This window comes from Muscardinus avellanarius (genome assembly GCF_963383645.1).
Source record: "Muscardinus avellanarius genome assembly, chromosome: X".
Lineage (NCBI taxonomy): Eukaryota > Metazoa > Chordata > Mammalia > Rodentia > Gliridae > Muscardinus > Muscardinus avellanarius.
The window spans coordinates 49,757,660-49,779,218 of record NC_137792.1 but is presented as its reverse complement, the minus strand read 5'-3'; the positions used below and the strand labels follow the sequence as shown (position 1 = coordinate 49,779,218).

General features: G+C 38.0%; 1 protein-coding gene and 1 pseudogene across 3 annotated transcripts in view; both read right to left on the bottom strand.

Moving 5' to 3' along the window:
• F8 (coagulation factor VIII) overlaps positions 1-21,559 on the bottom strand; it is a gene marked incomplete at both ends in the record, with an annotated part of 111,351 nt that overhangs the window by 30,122 nt on the left and 59,670 nt on the right. Inside the window, 6 exons of one of the 2 annotated variants that reach the window (XM_080718662.1) lie at positions 1,076-1,258; positions 1,462-1,690; positions 1,968-2,180; positions 4,750-4,903; positions 17,390-17,667; positions 18,763-20,465. In XM_080718662.1, the coding sequence (XP_080574788.1) occupies positions 1,076-1,258; positions 1,462-1,690; positions 1,968-2,180; positions 4,750-4,903; positions 17,390-17,667; positions 18,763-20,465 (2,760 nt within the window). Of the gene's footprint in view, positions 1-1,075; positions 1,259-1,461; positions 1,691-1,967; positions 2,181-4,749; positions 4,904-17,389; positions 20,466-21,559 lie in introns of both variants that reach the window. The other variant, XM_080718661.1, reaches the window with a different exon arrangement.
• Positions 11,326-17,198, bottom strand: LOC308279410 (RNA-binding motif, single-stranded-interacting protein 1-like; annotated as a pseudogene). Its single transcript has 5 exons — positions 17,134-17,198; positions 13,128-13,358; positions 11,897-12,538; positions 11,664-11,756; positions 11,326-11,615 (listed from the first exon to the last, which is right to left on the bottom strand). The product of its transcript is annotated as an RNA-binding motif, single-stranded-interacting protein 1-like (transcript).

Sequence of the window (21,559 nt, the reverse complement as noted above, 5' to 3'; positions counted from 1 at the left end):
GGAGCCTAGCACGGAGTTTGGGGAAGGCACAATAAGCATGAGGTAGAAAAACAAATGATAAGTCCCATAACTTTATTTTCTGCTCATTTTAAAGTAATAAACAGATCTCTGGCCATTTTATATCACAAATAGAGGTCAAGTCAGAAATTACAAAGCTCATTCCAAAATACTAATCGAACTTCTGAATTTGATTTAACTTTACTCTTCCATTCCCCAACTCAAGTTACATCAAAGCTAGAAGATTGAATAATGTCTTGGAATGAGCATTGTAATTTTTGACTTGAACTATATTTGTGATATAAACTGACTGCAGGTCTCTTTATTACTTAATAGTGAATGGAAAAATCACAGAGCTTATCAGAACTTTTAAGAAAAAGGAGAAGCTTATACCCACTATTAAACCTGTTTTAAGCCAGACATGGTGACATATGCCTGTAATCCCAGTACTTGGGCAGCTAAGACAGGAGGATCACAGGTTCAAGACCAGACTCAGCAATTTAGCAAGGCCTTCTGCAACTTAGCAAGACTGTTTCAAAATAAAAAATAAAAATAAAATAGGGCTGGGGGTGTAGCTCAGAAGTAGAATGCCCTGGGTTCAATCCCTACACCGCACTCATGGGTAGGAACACCCCCCCACACACACACACACATTGTTTTAAAGGAGTGATGGAGAATCAAAGTAACATTGTATTTTGATCAATATTGTAATATATGCTGGCTACATACATACTTAAGTCACTCTGAATAACTATTGGTGTGATATGGGATTTGAAATAAAAAATGAAAAAGGGTTTCCTAGGAAAGTTCTGAGATATTTATTCCGTTCTATTTCTTTTGTAGAAATTTTATATATCTGAAATTATCTTGTTCATTTGCTAACTTATCTCTCTATAGATTAAAGTTACTTGAAAAAGTAAGTTACTTGAAAGCAGGGAGCTTGTCTGCTTTGTTTACTAATTGTATTGCCAGTAGAATGTCCCTTGTATCAATCCCCAGTGCCACATAAAAATAAAATAATGAAGTAAGTACTCAATAAGGGAAGTAGATAGAAGAAATAGTACAAACTAACTCTTACCTGGATAAAGGTTGTACACTGCCATTTTATACTCTTCTTTTTTCCTTACAGTGAACACATGCCCACTGAAATGAATAGAATGGATATTTTCATTACTGCCCATACTGAGCAGATACCATCGAATCCTTTGATCCTGAGCCATTACCAAACCAGGTAGTGTGTCCATTACATAGCCATTGATTGCTGGAGAAGAACATAAAGAAAGCTGTTGAAATCTACTGCACACATATTTCCCCTCCACTCCACCCAAAATATTGACAGTTACAAGGATTCCACTCCTGTATATTACATAGTCTCAAGCTGCACACCATTCAAGTGTCAGGCTAGTTTGAAATAGTGCATGCTACAATTAGCAGTGAGTAATATCTGGGTGTGGGATATGTTACCATGGAAGCGATAATGCTCTCTAAAAGTGGGGTCTTCCATCTGTATATTGCAGGGTGCTCTGCAGTTCCTTTCCACATTTTCATTGAAGTACCAGCTCTTAGTCTCATCAAAGATAGTAAAAAACAGAGCAAATTCCTGCACTGTCACTTGTCTCCCATGAGCAGAGTTTAGGGTGTTGGTGTGGCAGATCAGAAGGGGTCCAATCAAGCCTGAGTGCACATCTCTTTCCTAGGGAGGGAAGACATCAACCTTAGTAATACAAGCTCTCTTACCTATGGACCAGAGTAGATTTCTCATCAACTTTTATGCTACTCAAACCTGCTCCCCATCTTCCACTACAATTTATCCATTTTAGTAGATCCCAGGATGATACTTATAAGACAAATATGGTGTCACCTCCCCTGTTTAAAGCTTTTCATTGTACTTAGGATAAATACCAATAGCATAGGACACAAAGACTTTTTTAAAAACTGTAAAGTAGCCAGTACAATGAAGATCTTCTTACCAGATCAACATCAGAGAAGTAAGCCCAGGCTTTGCAGTCAAACTCATCTTTTGTGGGGGCCATATGATGCTGTACTTTCCAAAAGTAAGTTTTTGTTTCATTAGGCTTTACAAAGTTTTTTCTAGGTTCTGCTTCTTGTCTCTGATCTTCCTTATAAGAAATGAGGCTTGAATAGAAGGAGTAGGGACGAGAGGCCTGGTTTTGAAAAGTTACCTGCAAAGAAACACACCACATAATTAAAACAATACCGAAACCAATGCAAGAATCAGCTTTTAGGATATTAAATTACTTAGTTTACAATTTATATTACTAATAGGAATACACATCTTTTGGTCTTTATCTAAGTTTTTATTTCCTTGAAGAAAGTAGACAGATGGTAGATATTGTTAGAACCCAAACTTGAAGATCTACAAAGAAAATTATGAGAAAAATTTAAATTCTTAATAAAAGGCATGAACTCATATTTGCAAGGGAGAAAATTCTTAACCACGTAAAGGTCATTCCAAAGTGAAAGGGAAATGTGACTACAGGGTTTTTAAAAGACTATTACTCCAAGAGTTAACACTTAAGGTTCTTCATGGCAAATTTCATGATAAGTGCACATCATCATGTGTGTGAGTGTGTGTGTGTGTGTGTGTGTGTGTGTGTGTGCGTGCGTGCGTGTGTGTGTGTGTCTGTATCTGTGTCTGTGTTTGTGTGTGTGTTTTGGTGCTGGGAATTTAACTCAGAGCATTCTACCTCTGAGATACACCTCCAGTTCTTTTATTTTTGTTTTGAAATAGAGTCTCACTAAGATTCTGAAATTGGCATCAAACCTGGTATCCTCCTATCTCAGCTTTTCATATATTTTTTTTTTTTTTTTTTTTTGGTGGTGGTGGTACTGAGGGTGGAAGCCAGAGGCTTTCTACCTCCGGGCTATACTCCCAGACCTTTTTTTTTTAAATTTGGAAACAGGGTCTCACTATGTTGCTGAGAGCCTCACTAAGTAGCTGAGGCTGACTTCGAACCCGTGCGATCCTTCTGTCCCAGCCTCCCAAGCGCAGGGATTACAAGCGTGCGCCACCACACCCGGCCTAAGCTTTTCATATTTTTTAAAAGACTTGATTTTTCAGATTAAAACCTATACATATTTATAACAGAGGATATGGAAAGTAAAATATAATTCAAGTTAGAAAATATGCAATTTTCTTTATTTTAGTTTCTTCTATATTCTTAATATCAACAGTCTGTTGGGAAAAATGGATGACTGTTTTGGGGGAGGAAAAAACTACTTTGGCTTTTGTCTAACATAATGCATCAAAATGACTTCTAGTCTATAAGAATTGTTAATAGATTAAAAAATAAATGTAAAAAATTAATCTATAGGCCGGGCATGGTGGCGCACACTTGTAATCTCTGAGCTTGGGAGGCTGAGACAGGAGGATTGTGTTCGAAGTCAGCCTCAGCTACTTAGTGAGGCTCTCAGCAACTTAGTGAGAACCTGTTTCCAAATAAAATATAAACTAGGGCTGGGAGTATAGCCCGGAGGTAGAAAGTCTCTGGGTTCTACCCCCATTACCGAAAAAAAAAAAAAAACCTATAAAAGAATGTTGAAAAAAATATAGGAAAAATTTTAAAATTCTTGGGGAAGAAAGAAATTTTTATAAACATAAAAGCAATGAAAATGTCAAAAAGAAAAAATTATGGTTTACTGTCTAAAATTCAACTACATTTTATATTTATTTATTTATTTATTTATTTATTTATTTATTTATTTATTTATTTATTGGTGGTACTAGGGTTCCTGGAAGCCCTTCTACCGCCGGGCTACACTCCCAGACCTATTTTTATATATTTTTATTTGGAAACAGCGTGGCTGGCTTCGAACCTGCGATCCTCCTGTTTCCGCCTCCCAAGTGCGGGGATTCCAAGCGTGCGCCACCACGCCCGGCATCTTCATTTTATTTTAAAAAACATAATATGCTGGGCGTGGTGGTGCACGCTTGGAATCCCCACACTTGCGAGGTGGAAACAGGAGGATTGCGCAGGTTCAAAGCCAGCCTTGCTGGCTTAAGAGACCCTGTTTTCAAATAAAAATATAAAAAACATAAGTGTCTGGGAGTGTAGCCCAGAGGTAGAAGGGTTTCCAGGAGCCCCAGTACCACCAAAAAAAACCCCATAATACTTAAATTTAACAGATAATAAATTTGAAAGAATGCTTTTAATATTTAATTTAATATTATTTAATATTTAATTTAATATTATCAATGGATAATATTTAACATATAAGGTAATATTAACAAGAAAAGTACTTCCTTTAAAAAGACAAATTTGCAAGGGACATTAACAAATAACTCATAAGAGAAACTCTTTAAATATTTATGTACATTGTACTTCTGGAATTTTATCCTAGGAAAAGGATTATGATAACAGAATTTATATCATAAAAAAGAAACCATCTAAAACATTACTCTAAGTGGCTAAGTAAACTGCAGTTATATAAATTCATATAATAGACTGTAGTAATTTCTATTTGGGAAATGTTTTTGATGACAAGAAAATGTTTATTATGTGATAAATAGTAAAAATAAAAAAGTTATATATGATATAATCTTGAATACATAAGGTGAAAAACACATAGGATAAAGATAGGATACACATTAAAAATTCAAATGATTAACTTTTAATTTCTTTAACTTTTCTATACCTTACAAATTTTCAAATGTGAGAATATAATCTCATTTTAACAAGAAACAAAATAAACATAGATAATTTTCTTATAATTCTCTTGTCCTTAACTCACCACAATATTGTCTTCAACTTCTGCTCTTATATATGGCCCCAAGATTCCCAAGTGTTCATTTAGTTCTCCACGGTATGAGGGTTGAGTAAAGGAGCCATCAGTAAATTCCTGGAAAACTACCTTCTTGAACTGAGGAGCACTGCCACTATGATCCCTGAAGAAAAAAAGTAAAAGAAAGTGGTATCCTGATGGAATGAGCAAGTAGAAATGCTTCATATCCTTACCTCCCCTGATCTCTCTATATTTGCCAATTTAATTCATATAAATGTTCTATGTGTCTAAAACCCAGAGTAGGAGTAGGTTGGAGTATATGCTTTTGGATACATGGAACGTCCATATGAATTGAATTGTCAAATACACAGAGTTATGGAGTTCACAAAAGAGGCCTAGGTCAAAATAATCATTTTACTAGACATCTAAGCATACTCTATATAAGAGGCTCCTAGGGTCCAATCCTTGGGTCTCTTTACTTTTCACAAAAGCGTTTTAAAATTGTGAATTAATCAACATCATTACCTATCAGGGAAATGCAAATCAAAACTATGCTGAGATTCAATCTAATCCCCATTAGAATGGCAACCATCAAAACACAATAATAAATTCTGGCAAGAATGTGGGGAAATAGAAATTATTATACAGTGTATAAGAACTGTAAATTAGTACAACCACTATGGAGGTTCCTCAGAAGACTAGGAATGGAACTACCATATGACCCAGCCACACCACTACTGGGTTTCTTTCCAAAAGAATTAAAGTTAAATTCTATAGTGACACATGCATAATCATGTTTATAGCAGTACAATTCACAATAGCCAAATGAAACCAATCAAGGTGTCTATTAGCAGATGAATGAATAAAGAAAATGTAGTACATACACACAATGGAATTTTACTCAACCTTGAAGAACAACATTATGTCATTTGTAGCAAAATGGATGGAACTAGAGAATATTATGCTAAGTGAGATCAGCCAGTCTCAGATCAAGTGTCAAAAGTTGCAGAGGGTTTCACTAAGTAGCTGAGGCTGACCGCAAACCTATGATCCTCCTGTCTCAGCCTCCCAAGTACTGGGGTTACAAGCATGCATCACCAATCTCAGCTTCAAAATAAAATTATAATGATTAAAGCAAAAAAATTGTGAATTAAAACCAAGTAAGCTGGGCGTGGTGGTGCATGCTTGTAATCCCAGCATTTGGGAGGCTGAGACAGGAGAATCATGGTTCAAGGACAGCCTCAGCTACTTAGTGTGGCCCTTTGTAATTCAGTGAGACCCTGTTTCAAAACAAAGAATAAAAAAAATAGGGCTGGGAGTGTCGCTCAGAGTTAGAATGCCCCTGGATTCCATGCCCAGTACTGCAAAAAAAAAAAAAAAAAAGTAATATGTGCATTTATGTTTGTATCACTTTAAACCTATGATGCATACTTACAGTGCATCCATAAAAATTATTAAAACATGTACAAACAATAGAGTACATAAAACACAAATGTTTCTCATTACAAAATATAACCATCACCCAGATCAAGAATATTGCCTCTTTTTCCCACTACAGGTAACCACTCTTCTGCTATTTATTATAATCATTTCTTCACTTTTGTTTCTTGCTTCTTTTATTCAGCATTCATCTGCATTTGTGTATGTAGCTATAATTTGCTGTACAGTTTTCCATTCAACAAACAATCCTGGATGTTTGAGTTGCTTCTGATTTTTGGTGTGAACCAAAATGGCTGCAACATTTCCATTTTAATCAGTGATGTATGGGAGTTCCATCAGCTCCAAAGTTTCAGAAATACTTGGTATTGACTACATTTTTGGTCATACTGGCGGTTGCATAGTAGCATCTCATTGTGCTTTTATTTTGTATTTCTCTAGTCAATAAGGTAGAGTCTCTTTTCTTACAAATAGTCATTTGGATATCTTTTTTTTTTTGTGGCTCACCTATACAATTTTTCCTGCCAACTTTTGTATTGGATAATCTGCTTTTTACTTATTGATTCAAAGGAATGCTGTAGAAAGACTTGATATGAGTCCTTTGACTGATGTGGTGCAAACTTCTCACACTTTGTAGCTAATCTGCTGTATCTCTGTTATTTTTTGATGAGCACAACTTCATAATTTCAGTGTAGTAAACATACATTTATTTATTTATTTATTTATTTATTTATTTATTTATTTATTTATTATTTTGTGGTACTGGGGATTAAACCCAGGGGTATTCTACCTCCGAGCTACACCACTAGCTCTATTTTTTTATTCTTTATTTTGAAACCATGTCTCACTGAGTTGCAGAGGGCCTCACTAAGTAGCTGAGGCTGTCTGCGAACTGCGATCCTCCAGGTCTCAGCCTCCGGAATGCTGGGATTACAAGCATGTGCCACCATGCCCAGCTAAACATTTTTTTTAATTCTCCATGATTAGTGCTTTCTGTATCTTGATTTCAAGTCTCTTTCTTCCCTACCCTGATGTTAAGATATGGTTTTATATTTCACTTTTAGAAGATAGATGTGAGTGGACTTTTGTGGATATTGTGAGTTAGGTATCAAATTTTTTTTTGTTTGGATTTTTGGCACTGGGGATTGAGCCCAAGGATGTTATACCTGAGCTACACACCTAGCCTTATTATTATTATTAATACTATTATTATTATTATTATTATTATTATTACTATTATGTGGTGCTGGGGACTGAACCCAGGGACATTCTACCTCTTAGCTACACTCCTAACTCTATTTTTCACTTGGAAACAGGGTCTCCCTATGTTGTGGAAGGCCTCAATAAGTTGCTGAGGCCATAAAACTGTGATCCTCCTGTCTCAGCCTCCCAAGTACTGGTATTACAAGATTGTATCACCACGCCCACATTTATTTTTTATTTTGAAACAGGATCTCATTAAGTTGTGGAGGCTCTCACTAAGTTACTGAGGCTGGCCTTTAACCTGTGATCCTACTGCCTGAGCTTCCCAAGTACTGGAATTACTAGCATCCTTTACCACACTTGGCAGGTATCAAATTTAACTTTTTTTCATATGAATACCAAATTTCCCAGTACCTTTTATTGAAAATGGCTATTTTGTAACACTTTTGTCATAAGTGTGTGTTTACATATATGTACATGCACATATATACATTTTCTGTTGTTTTATTTACCTATCTGTATTGATTATACATTGTTTTAATTACTATAGCTTTACAATATGTCTTAATATGTTATACATTCTTGTCATCTTGTTCTTTTTCTTTATGTAGATCTTGGCTATTCTTGGCCCTTGATATTTTTGCATTAATTTTAGAAAGAGTTTGTTGAATTCAACAAAGAAAGACTCGTGCTTTTTTTTTCTTGGTACTAGGGATGAAGCCCAGGGACATTTTACCTCAGAGCCACACCCCTAGCCCTATTTTATTTATTTTTGAAAAAGGGTCTTGCTAGATTGATGAGGGTCTTACTAAGTTGCAGAGACTATCTTTGAGTCTGTGATTCTCGTGTCTCAGCCTTCCAAGTGCTGGGATTACAGACTTATGCTACCACACTTGGCTTCATTGGGCTTTTAACTAAGATTGCACTGAATCACTGATCAATTTGGTGATAATTTACATTTTTTAAAGTTTTAGATGTTTTTTATTCAAAGTTTCTCAAAAGAAACAAAATAGAAAAAGTTAACAATCTGATCAAATAAACAATTCAAAAATGTCTTTTGGCATTTAACAAGTCCTAGGGAAAAAATTAGAGTTACCTAGACTGGACAAATAAGTTACCACTGGCAAGTTTGTGGCACTAGTAAAACAAAAACAAAAACTTAACTCTTTTGATCATATAGATATCTCTATGAAAAATCTTTTTTTCAATCTGTACAAGAGGTCTTTCTTCATAAATTACTTTTTATAATTTAATTGCTGTCTACTATGTGATGTTTAGCTGATTTTTTTTTAGTACAAAGGTTATATTTCCCAAATCTACCCAGATGAGTATGGCACTTAGTTCAGACATTTCTTTTTTTCTTTTTCTTTTTTTGTGGTACTGGGGATGGAACCCAGGGGAATTCTACCTTCAAGAGACACCCCCAGCCCTATTTTTTATTCTTTATTTTGAAATAGGGTCTCCCAGAGTTGCAAAGGGCCTCACTAAGTAGCTGAGGCTGTCTGCGAACCACTATCCCCCAGTCTCAGCCTCCCAAATGCTGGGATTACAAGCGTGCGCCACCACATCTGGCTCTAGTTCAGATATTTCTAGCAGCAGGTTTCCTCTTCTAACTGAGCTATCAAATTTCTGTCTTAACTAATGCAAAATTATCAAGTAGTGAGAGATCCAAGTTTATAAAATGTACTAAGTACACAGAGGGTGCTGAATTCAGTCTGGACTTTTACAAAGCAGTAATATTTCAGGGAGCATAGAACCAATAATACCACAACTCTAAAAAAGAAAATAAAAACAAAAATAAAAACACATTTATCTTATGACTATGTAATTTTCACTAGTATCTACACTTCTCAGAGCAGCAAGGACTCAGAGCAGCACTGACACCTATCATCAAATACAAGCATTAAAATTAAGAACTAAAAAATACTCAAAAGAACCAATTGCTTAGCCCTAGCTTCTGAGCTAGGAGGATTTGGTCTGTAGAAACAGGGAGGGCCAGAAACCTGTCCCAGTACAAAAGAAAATAGGCTCTGAGGTAGATAACTGATCATACACACAGCTCACCAGACAAGTACACCATTTTGGAAGACAATTTACCATTGCATTTATTTATTTATTTATTTATTTATTTATTTATTTATTTATTGTGCTACTGGGGGTGGATCCCAGAGGCTTTCAACCTCCGGGCTATACTCCCAGACCTTTTTTTATATTTTTTATATTTTTTATTTTTTTATTTTATTTTATTTTTTTAATTTTTTAATTGGTGCACTGTATTCATACATCATAGTGGGATACAAAAAACTTTTGTAGACATACATGCACGCATCGCCCAGTCAGCCCCCACCCTATCTCCACCCCATTCCCTCCCCATCCCTCCTTCCCATGCTTGGCTTAGTGGTTGACATCTAGTTTTATAGCAATTTATCCAAAATTAAAAATGATAATCTCACATAACAGTTTCATTTGTCTGATACCAAGCTTTTGATAACTTAAAGATAACATTTTAATATTTCTTTTTGCTTTCTTTCTTACCAGAGAATATTTGTTTTCTTTTTTTTAGGCGAAACTATCATATATTTATATATTTATTTTTCAGAAAAAAATCTATCCTAATATGGAATATGGACTCTAGATACCCAAAACAATCTTGAAAAAGAACAAAGCTAGAAGATATATATTTTCTAATTTCAAACCATATAAAGCTACAATAATTGAAACAGTGTAGTACTGTTCTAAAGGCAGATATATAAACCATTGGAGTTAAATAAAAGCCTAGAGATACTTTCTTCCATATATTGTCAAGTTATTTTTGACAAGGTTTCCATGAAGATTTGGTGGAGGAAATAATTATCTTTTAACTAAATATTGTTGAAAAATAATAATTACATGAAAAAGAATAAAATTGGACCCTTACCTAATCCCATATACAAATATTAACTCAAAATAGATAAAAGACCTAAATATAAATCTTAAGACTATAAACTTTTAGAAGAAAATCTGGGTCATAAAACCTCACAACATTGAAATTGGCAGTGATTTCTTGGATATGATTTCAATGGCACAGGCAACAAAAGGGTATACAAACTCCCTAAAAAATAAAATATTGTATATCCAAAGACAATGTAAACAGAGTTAACAGTTACTGATAGAATGGGATAAAATATTTCCAAATGCTATATCTGAAGGTATATTAATATTCCAAGTAGAAATCCTAAAAATTAACAACAATAAAGGCAAACAATACCCTTTAGAGATAGGTAAAAGACTAACATAAGTAATGAATCTCCACAGATAACCAATCTTAGTTGACTGTTGGATGGAAAATCTTGTTTCTCTGGTTCTGGTGTGTGTTACCTATTTCTTCTTTGTAGTTAATCTCTTTGAGTATTTTCTCTAGCGCTGGTTTTGAAGACATAAATTTCTTGAGTTTCTGTTTGTCGTGGAAGCTTCTTATTTCCCCATCTAATTTGATAGATAGTTTTGCTGGGTAGGAAATTTCTGGCTGAAAGTTGTTTTCTTTCAGAGTTTGGAATATGTTACTCCAAGCCCTTCTGGCTCTCATGACTTGGTTTGGGAAGTCTGGAGTGATTCTAATTGGTTTGCCTCTGAATGTCACTTGGCCCTTTGTTTTTGTTGCCTTGAAGATTCTCTGCTTGGCTTCCACATTGGTCATTTTGACAATTATGTGGCGTGGGGATCCTCTTCTCCGATCCTATCTAAAGGGAGTTCTATAAGTTTCCTGGACCTGTGTATCAACCTCTTGCTCTATTTTTGGAAAATTTTAGAGCAAAAATAGTTTTAGTTGATTTCATTATAAATAACGTTTTCAAGAACCTGTGCAAAACTGTCAATAATTTCCTAAAGCACAATTGATCAGAAAAATCCATGATTGTTCAGCCTTCACACCCTTTTTCATGGAAGAACACCCTCTACATCTTGTAGTTACTTATTGGGTTGAAAGCTGTATGGAGACTGATGGTCTTTAGACGTCTCTACAGCCACCTGTTGCTGACTACTCGTCTGCTGTGTGTGTACTGTGGCAGGTAGGCTATTGCATAGCTGATGTTGCAGGCATGTATGTTCCAGTGCTGACTAGTGAGAGATGACTCATTTGCTGGGCTGATCATGGATGTGGGCTGTAGTGTCATGGCATGCTCCATCGAGGGAGTTCGCATGGCATCGAGGTGCTGTAGGATGTATGTTTGAAGTTGCATTCAAGAAGGACTTTGCACCTTGATAGCAGAACCCTAATACTCTTTTCCTCTGGTTTTCTTTGCCACCTGGTAGGCAGATACAGGAGATGCAATATAAGGTGTAAGAGAAGTTTGAATGATCATTTGGTGTGTAGTAATACTGTATGGTGAAGGATAAAATGTTTTTTTTTTAATTTTTATTGGTGCATTATGGTCATACATCTTAATGGAGTACAAGATGGTAGAGGCATATATGCACATATGACTCAATTAGAGCACTTGTATAGCATGTGGGAAGCTCTGGATTCAATTCCCAGCACACCAAAAAAAAAAAAAAAAAAAACCTGAAAAAAATTTCTGTTTTGTAAAGCAGCTGTGGTTGGGTTATAAGTGAGTGTCATTGCAGCCTCTTCTCTATGCCATGGTCTTCCATTAGGTATGTGTTTGTTCAGGTTCTGTAGCCTCTGTCCTTCATTTGAAAATTTGTACAATAAAGGTTCTGTAAGAACAGAAACTCCTGGTGGTGTCTTAATGAATTTTCCATTAAAACAACCAATTGCATCTTCGCATTTTTCTCTTGATTCCATCCTGGCAAAGCCAACGCCCTGAGTTATGCCATGGGGATCATGCAGTATCCTTATAGAAATGAACTGTCCAAAGGGCTTAAGCATAATTTTTGTTCTTTCTCATCTATGGACAAGGGCAAATTAGAAATATAGAGGTTGGTAGGATCCTGTTCTTATTCCTTCACCATTTGAGCTTGAACTCTACTAGCCTTCAGGGTGGACTGGCCTTCTGAGCTGCTGCAGGACTGCTGCACTTGACAAAACCATAACCTTTGCACTTATTTGTTGTCTTATCCAAAACTGCCTTCGTGGAGATTATTTTCCCATATAGTTGACAGAGCTTCATCAGGTCCTGGTCGGTGGTGTTTGGGGGATAAGCCTCGGATGTAGAGGTTTGTTTTTTAAATTTTTTTAAAATTTTTATGTGGATCATATTGAAAATGGCATACATTCAGACTGTGGTTCCCCCTCCCCGCTTCCCCTTCCCCCACTCCCAACAATGAGTGTCCTGGTTGACTATGCTATATTCATACATATTCGAATGGAACTCCTCCAGTTTTTTTTTTTTTTTTTTTTTTTGCAGGTCTGGAGATGGAACCCAGGGGCATTTGACCTCCAAGCTACATCCCCTACCCTATTTTTTTATTCTTTATTTTGAAACAGCGTCTCACTAAGTTGCAGAGAGTCTCATTAAGTAGCTGAGGCTGTCTGCAAACTGCGATCCTCCTATCTCAGCCTCCTGAATGCTGGGATTACAAGCGTGTGCCACCACTCCCGGCTTAGAACTCCTCCATTAATCAACCTCAGTCTTCTTCCTCTCTTACCTTTCCTTTCTAGCTTTGCTGAGGTTTCCCCTCCATTATCTGGAGTCCTTCTGGTATCCCTAATACTCCCTAGCTTGGGCATATTAGAGAAAACATATGTCCCTTCTCTTTCTGTGCTTGGTTGATCTCACTTAAAATAATGTTCTCCAGGTCTTGCTTACTTGGTCCCATCCTGAGTTGCTACTACTGCTACTGTTATTACTTCTGGTGGTTCTGGAAGTGGGAAGGGTCTTGGGGTTCGCAGGGACCAGAGACTGTCTCTTGCATAGCTAGCTGTAGGCACCCTGCAGCTGCTACCACCCAGTGCTGGGGAATTCCCTCTTGCAGGCAGCGGCAGCAGGGAGGGTCTGCACCAGCTCGCTTCTGCACAGCTCAGGGTGCTGCCCTGGGTGCTATGGACCGGAGTTTTACATTTACATTTTTAACTTTTTTTAAAATTTACATTAAAAAAAATTTTTTTTTGCAGTACTGGGGTTGGGACCCAGGGACATTCTACCTCCGAGCTACATCCCCAGCCCTATTTTTTTTATTCTTTATTTTGAAACAGGGTCTCATTGAGTTGCAAAGAGCCTCACTAAGTAGCTGAGGCTGTCCCTAACCGTGATCCTCGGTCTCAGCCTCCCAAATGCTGAGATTACAAGCATGCACCACCACGCCTGGCAAATATTTTTTTTAATCTGTGCACACAGTATATCTTGGCATTTACTTAGGTGTGTTTATAGTTTCTTGTAATTTTCCATATTTTTTATGATACTGGGGACTGAACCCAGGGGTAGATTACCTCTGAGCTACATCCCCAGCCCAATTTTATTCTTTATTTTGAAACACGGTCTCACTAAGTTTCAGAGGGCTTCACGAAGTAGCAGGGGCTAGCTGTCAACCTGGATCCTCCTGTCTCAGCATCCCAAATGCTGGGATTACAAGGCCACCACAACCAGTCATAGTATTTTTTTGTTGTTGTTGGTACTGGGGTTCCTGGAAGCCCTTCTACCTCCGGGCTACACTCCCAGACCTGTTTTATATTTTTATTTGGAAACAGGGTCTCCTAAGCCAGTGCGCGCTGCTGGCTTCGAACCTGTGCAATCCTCCTGTCTCCGCCTCCCAAGCGCGTGGATTACAAGCGTGCGCCACCACGCCCGGCATAGTATTTTTTTTTAATTGAAGATTCCATGAAAATTCTGTTGTACTTATTGCTAGGTACATGCTATTGTTTTATTCCATTCTACATTTTAATTTTACTCCTCACTGTATCTTACCTGACCAACACATCCAAACCTAACTGTCCTACCAGTCTGGGGTCTTCTAGAAGGTAACTATTTTTGTTTATGGTCACTCTCAAGAGAGAGAACTTAGCCAGGCATGGTGGCTCACAGCTGTCATCTCAATACTTGAGAGGCTGAGGCGGAAGAATTACAGGTTTGAGGACAGCCTTAACAACTTAGCAAGACCCTCAGTAAATTAGCAATACCCTGTTTCAAAATAAAAGTAATTTAAAAATAGGGCTATGGGTGTGGCTGGGAGACAGAATGCCCCTGGGTTCCATCCCCCAGTGAGGGAGGAAGGGGAGAGAGAGAGAAGAGGAGAGGAGAAGAGAGGAGAGGAGAGGAGAGGAGGAGAGGGACATGATAGATAGATAGATATCAGCTAACTTGCAAGCAACCTGAGTTGCATGACAATCCAGTGCAGATGCTGGAGTCAACACTGATTTTGGACTTTATGGTTTAAAAATGCTTGTAAACCCAGCATTTGGGAGGCTGAGATGGGAGGAGGATTGTAGTTCGAGCACAGCCTCAGCTACCGTCCCTTGCAACTCAGTGAGAAATATAGAAATAAAAATAAAGAATATAAAATAGGGCTGAATATAAAATAGTAGCTCAAAGGTAGAATGCTCCTGGGTTCCATCCCCAGCACTGCAATAAAGTAAAATAAAATAGTCATCTGAAGCAGGCACAGTAGTTGCACAAGCCTGTAATCCCAGCACTTGGGAGGCTGAAACAGGAGAATCACAAATTCGAGGACAGCCTTAGCAATTTAGCAAGTCCCTATTTCAAATAAAAAATAAAACACTTGTTGACTTGTATCTTTTTATCGTGCGTTTTCTTTCTTTCTTTCTTTCTTTCTTTCTTTCTTTCTTTTTTTTTTGGTGGTACTGGGGTTCCTGGAAGCCCTTCTACCTCCGGGCTACACTCCCAGACCTATTTTTACATTTTTATTTGGAAACAGGGTCTCCTAAGCCAGCGCGTGCGGCTGGCTTCGAACCTGAGCGATCCTCCTGTTTCTGCCTCCCAAACACGGGGATTACAAGCGTGCGCCCCCACGCCCGGCTTAATCTTGTGTTTTCTGCTTTTTGCCTAAATCTCCAACACATGTTCCCAACTCTTCAACACCTGTTCTCACTCTTAGCTAGTGTGTGGGATCATCAGATTTTTCCATCTTCATAGGATTAGTCTCAACTTCAATCATATTATTAGTATTATCGTCGTCGTTGTTGTTATTTTGTGGCACTGGGGACTGAATACAGGGACATTCTAATTCTGAGATACACCTCTAGCCCCTATTTTTAAAATTTGAAATAGGGTCTCATTAAGTTGTGGAGAGCCTCACTAAGTAGCTGAGGTTGGCTGCAAACCTGTGATCCTCCTGTCTCAGCCTCCCAAGTACTGGGACTACAAGTGTGTGCTACCATGACCAGCTCAAACATATTATTATTAATAACCATTTCTTCATTTCAGTTACTCAGATTCCAAACCTTGAAGTAATTCCTAACTCCTGTTTTTCTCTCATTCTCACATTGAATCCATCAAAGGATCTTGTTGGGGGGAAGCAATTTACAAAACAAAAGAGGGCATGTTATTGCAGAGGCTATAAAAGTGCTTTATTTTAAAACTGTTATTTGACAAGCCGGACGTGGTGGCACACGCTTGTAATCCCAGTACTTGGGAGGAGGCTGAGACAGGAGGATCACACAGGTTTGAAGCCAGCCTCAGCTACTTAGTGAGGCTCTCAGCAACTTAGTGAGACCCTGTTTCCAAATACATGATAAAATAGTCTGGGAGTATAGCCTGAAGGTAGAAAGCCCCTGGGTTCTACCCCCCGTACCACAAAAAAATGTTATTTGTCTGTATTTTCAAATTATTTAACATCACATATGCACTACATATGTAATAATAAAAGGCTATTTTCTTTTTTGGTGGTACTGGGGATAGAACTCTTCTACCTCTGGGCTATACTCCCAGACCTATTTTATATTTTTTTAATTTGGAAACAAGGTCTCTTAAGCCAGCACGGCTGGCTTTGAACCTGCGCGATCCTCCTGTCTCCGCCTCCCAAGCACGGGGATTACAAGCGTGCGGCACCACACCGGGCTAGTGAGACCCTGTTTTCAAATAAAAGTATAAAATATGTCTGGAATTATAGCCCGGAGATAGCCTCTTGGTTCCACCCCCCCAGAACCCCCCACACAAAATAAATAAATAAAATAAAAATAATAAATAAATAAAAATAAAAATACAGGGCTTTGGATATAGCTCAGAGGTAGAATTCCCCTGGCTTCAATCTCAGTAAGAGGCAGGAGGGGGGAACAGGAAGAAGAGGAGGAGGAGGAGAAAAGGGAGGAGGAGGAGAAAAGGGAAGAGGAAGAGGAGGACAGTCAGTAGACTAGGGAGAGGTAGAAAGCAAGGCGAGAAAGTGGTACAAGTAATGAAGGAGCTCTGTCTTCCCTCTAGGACCTGTATTATCTGACTCTACTACTTTATCTTCCCCGAATGCACCACATTCTGAATTCTTCACCACTCCAGTCCCCTTTGTCTCATTTTGTTACCATCCTCAGGATTGTTTGCATTTTCCATTCCCTCTAAGAGTCACATCAATTGGCACTTTATCATTGAGGGCTCAACTCCTCAAAAAGGATTTCTCTATCTCAGCTAAAGTAAAACTCCATTGCTCTCTACCACATTAATGTACTCTGTTTTCTCAATAGCACCACCGAAATTCCCTTATTTACCTGCTAATTTATTATCTTTCTCTCCCCAGAAGAGCTAAGCTCCTACTTTGCTGCTCTCTGGTATCAATATATATATAATATTTGTTGATTGTCCTTGTGTTTTCTAAACTTGTGTGTGCTTTCTCTCCTTGACTAACCCCCTGCTTCCCTAAAAATCAAATCACCGCATTTTGATTCTGGAACCTTCACAGTTTGCAAAACAATTTCTGACTCTCATTGTTACTGTCATCGCCTAATTGTTCATTTACTCCTCAGTATTAGCTAGATTTTGCTGCCTGATTCTCAGGGTGCATCTCTAAAGCAAACTCTAGAGTTTAATAGCTACAGACTGGGCATGCCTTTCTTACCATTTCATCACCTGGTCAAGTCAAAGGTTACAGTAGCATGACAGAGGACTAACCATTGTTTCTTATAACATACCTGTTTCTGCTCATCCCATAGTCCCAGAGCCGCTCCACTGCAGCAATAAAATAGTGTCGTGTTCTCTTTTGAAAGCTGCGGGGACCCTGATTTTCCTCCTCATCATAAATGTCAAAATCTTCCCTTTTAGTTTCAACTAACATGGCATCATCATAGGCCATTTCTTCTTGCTCTGGCTGAATAGTGAGGTTTATATCCCTTTGATGGCGTTTCAAGACTAGTGCTTTTTGAGAGCACAGCCTTCCAGTTTCTCCTTTTTTTGCCCAAGCAGCTTCTCTCTGGGGCCCATTTTGTCCATCATTTATTGCTGCTCTTGCATGATTGTTTTCACAAGGATTCAGGGACAAAATGGTGTCCTTTGTCTTAAAAGATATGTTTTTTGGTGACTTCTCTTGGGATTTCCACTCTTCTTTTGGTATCTGGAAGGCATATTGGATATCCCAAGCCAGAGGACTGGGCAGTTTGGATGGTGTCTTTTCAGAACTTTCTGTCCCCCCTGTAAGAAAGGGCACTTTTCCAGATCTATTTTCTTTATTCTGCTTAATAGCTTCCTGTGTTTTCTCAAGAATGATCTCGTTCATGAAATCTAGGTGGTCAGGAAATGCATGACTAGTTTCTGTAGGTAAAATGTCTTCCTGATAAGTGGGAATTTTAGGATGGGAATCAACTTTACCAGATTCTTCAGGCAAGAGAACAGTGTTCTCAAGTTTCTTGTATATGACCGAGTTTGTGGCACTTGTCCTCAAGAGGCCAGCCTTTTCTTGCTGTCTGGTCATCTCCAATGGTAGGATGGCTAAAGAAAGGTTATTTCTTTTGGATCCTTGTAATAAGAAATGACTGCTTTCTCGGGCCCTAGAACTTTTTGCCCTGACAGGATAAATATAGGCTGATGCTAGAACAAAATGAGAAGTGTTGTCTTGGGATGGGGTCCTGCTCAGATCTGTAAGCCTATTTGATGGAAATGGTGATATGGTTGTTATAGCTAATGTAGAGCTAGTCATCTGAGTGATGGCATGACTCCTCATAGGGTAATCTGATTTGGAAGACTGAGTATTGACTTTTTTCTCTTTCTCATTGTAGTCTATTTGTGTGAGGATGTCCTGGGTCGAATTTTTTATGCTTTTGGACCATTGGGTTGAAGTGTCATCCACAACCTGCCCTTTTTTAAACTCTATTTCTAGTGGAAGTGTGAATTGTTTCAAAGCTCTCTTACCACGCTGAGCAATAACCTTCTGGCTTGAATTAGGAGGCACCCTTGTTGTGCTGAAATATTCCTCTACTGTTTGTTTGGTTTGATTTACCAACCCTTCTGAGTTTGTTTCCTCTTCTTCCCTTCTGTTTGAGAAATGGGTCATATGAATCTCTGCTGTAATTGTTGATTCATTCAATAACCTGGTGTCTTCAAGAACTGTTTCATCTAACCTTACATTTTGCCTAGTACTCAGTGAGAAAAGGTTCTTTAGGAAATTCTTAGTGCCAGTCTTTGTATGCGCCTGAGGCAAAGCTGCAGTTTCTGGAATTAATTCTTCCTTACTTTCTATCTCTTCCTGATATTGTTTTTCTTGATTTTGTGTATTATTTTTTTGGTCTTTAGTCAAGTTAGTAAAAAATATGCTCTCATTGCTTGAAAAAATCATCTCTTTGAGTCCTGTGTTCTTTGCAGATTTGTCTTCTTCTGTTACCATTTTATTCTTCTCTGAAAAGAAATTCTTATCCTTTACAGACTTTTCTGATCCTAAGGATAATAATTGCTTCAGACTAGTCCCTTTCCCAGAGTTTAGGATCTTTTCCCCAAGGGTCCTTTTTCCCCAAGTTGCTGAATCTGGCAACAGTAGCATATTGAAGGATGACATATCTGGATTTTCTGAATCTGGTGACACATAGCTCTCTTTTCTTGGGTGAACTATTCCTATATTTTTTAATGAAGTAGTTTCATTTGAGATATAATTTGGCCTCAAATCTGTAGTATTTTTGTCCATAAGCATTTCATCATGAAACAAAGCCCTCACTCCTTGAAACTTGGTATTGCTTTCTAATGCTCTATCTCCCCAGAGTGATGTATGGTTCTCAATAAATAATGTTGGGCTGTTAGTGTAATTTTGTCCATTAGTTGCTGAATTATTAGATGCCTTGTTTGTTTTTATCAAAGAGATATTAACTTTGAATAAATCATTATCTTTGGTCAACAAAGTAGATCCATAAGCTCTTTTTTCTTTAAGTAGCCTATCGCTCTCCATTGATGATACATTTTTTCCCAGTGAACTTTCTTGACTATTCATTAAAGCTGCTTCCAACAATTTGGAATCATTTCTTTCACTCAAGCTCAGAGGTACAGCAGACCCAATAAGAGTCTTTTTGCCAGACAAAGTGGCTGTTAATTGACTACTAAAATGAACTAGCATGTTTAACAGTCCCGAGAAACTTGTCTTTTCAGGACCTGCTGTCAAGTTCTCTGATAGAATTTTTGCAGAAGTCATTAGATTATTTGGTAAGCTGGAAACTTTCAAATCGAAATTTGTCAATTCCACTGCTGTAGTTGGGCCCAAATTCTCATTTGATCTTAACTGAAGGTCTGGTGCAGGAGTAAATACTATGTCCACACTCTGATGGAATTCTGGCCTGAGAAGTGCCACTTCAGAAGTGCCTTCATTACCGTCCATTGTTCCAGGCAACTGGTCATCAGGAAAAGCCTCATATGTGGGTTCCTGGAGATCAGATAAGGATAACCCATGTGGAGTAGGACTTTGTCCCAAGGGCATCAATGAATCACTGGAGAAGACACTCTGCACTTTATCCATTCCCATTGAATCTTCAAACTGAAAGTCAGTCTTCTCTATGTCATTTTCTGGAACTGTGGTGGCTTTGAATTGCTTTTGCCTAGTTCTAGGTTTCCTTGAATTCTTGAAGAAGCTTCTGGGTTCAATGATAGTGTTTTCACTCATTGAGTATGTTGAAATATCTTCATAGATATCCTCATAATAATCACTAGTATTCCTGTCACAGCTGATAACCTTCAGTAAGGCTGTCATGCCTCTGTTCCGGAAGTCTGAATTGTGGCATCCCAGAACCCACAGACCTAGAAATTAGGAAGATTCTGGTTACTCTTAACTCAGGTACCAAGTAAGTTCTGTAGTGAAGGTTCTCTCCCAGTCCTAGATAAGTGAATGAATACTAGACAAGACCATTATATTATAGGTCATTGAGTTAAATCCCTGACACATGTAACAATCCAACAATGGTGATAAAGGTGGTTTCTGCATTACTGCTATTCTGCTTTGCCTGTGACCACAAGAAAGGGTCATAATTAAAATTAATAGGAGGGGAGAGAAATATTACTGGGCAATACAATGGGCCAAAGTACATTATGTACATGCACACATATATCACAATGAGCTTCACTATTTGTATAATTATAATGCACCAATAAAAATAATAGAAATAAATACATGTTGGGATGAATATAATTAATATGCACAATAATGAAGACTCTTCATAATTGCACAGAACTCTGATGAGGACAGTGACTTAATTCAGCTTTATATAGGGTATGTATTATTGCAACATAACAGCAGGTTCTACAGTCAGATTGCCTGGGTTCAAACACTAGCTCTACTATTCAACAGCTGTATCCAGTTTTCATATAATACACTGAAATAATTTAACATGATGTGCTATGGATGCAGCTTGTCTCCCCACAGTGCTTGTCCATCCTTTGGAAGCTTGTTCCCCAGGGTGGTGGTATTGCAAAGTGGCAGAACCTTTAAGAGGTGAGGCACCATGGGAGGTCCTTAGGTCATGTGGGATGTGTTTTAGAAGGGATTAAGGTGGTTCTCTTGTGACTTCTTGGTAGTTCTTGAGAGAGGGTTGTTATAAAAGACTGACCTTAGCCCTACCCCAGCTCCCTCTGCTTCCCATTTTAAGATGTGATCCTTTCTCTGCATGTATCCCATTCTCTGCCATTTGTCACGAGGCCTTCACCAGAGGCTATGCCAGGCATTTTTTATTTCTAGCCCCCCAAATGGTGAGCTAAATAAACCTCTCTTCTGAGTAAGTAGTTTGCCTCAGGTATCTAATTAGAGTGATAAAAACTGACCAGTGCACAATGTTAGCATCCACTATCATCAATTTTCAGGATAATTAAGCAGAAGGAGCAGCACTTAGATCTAGGAC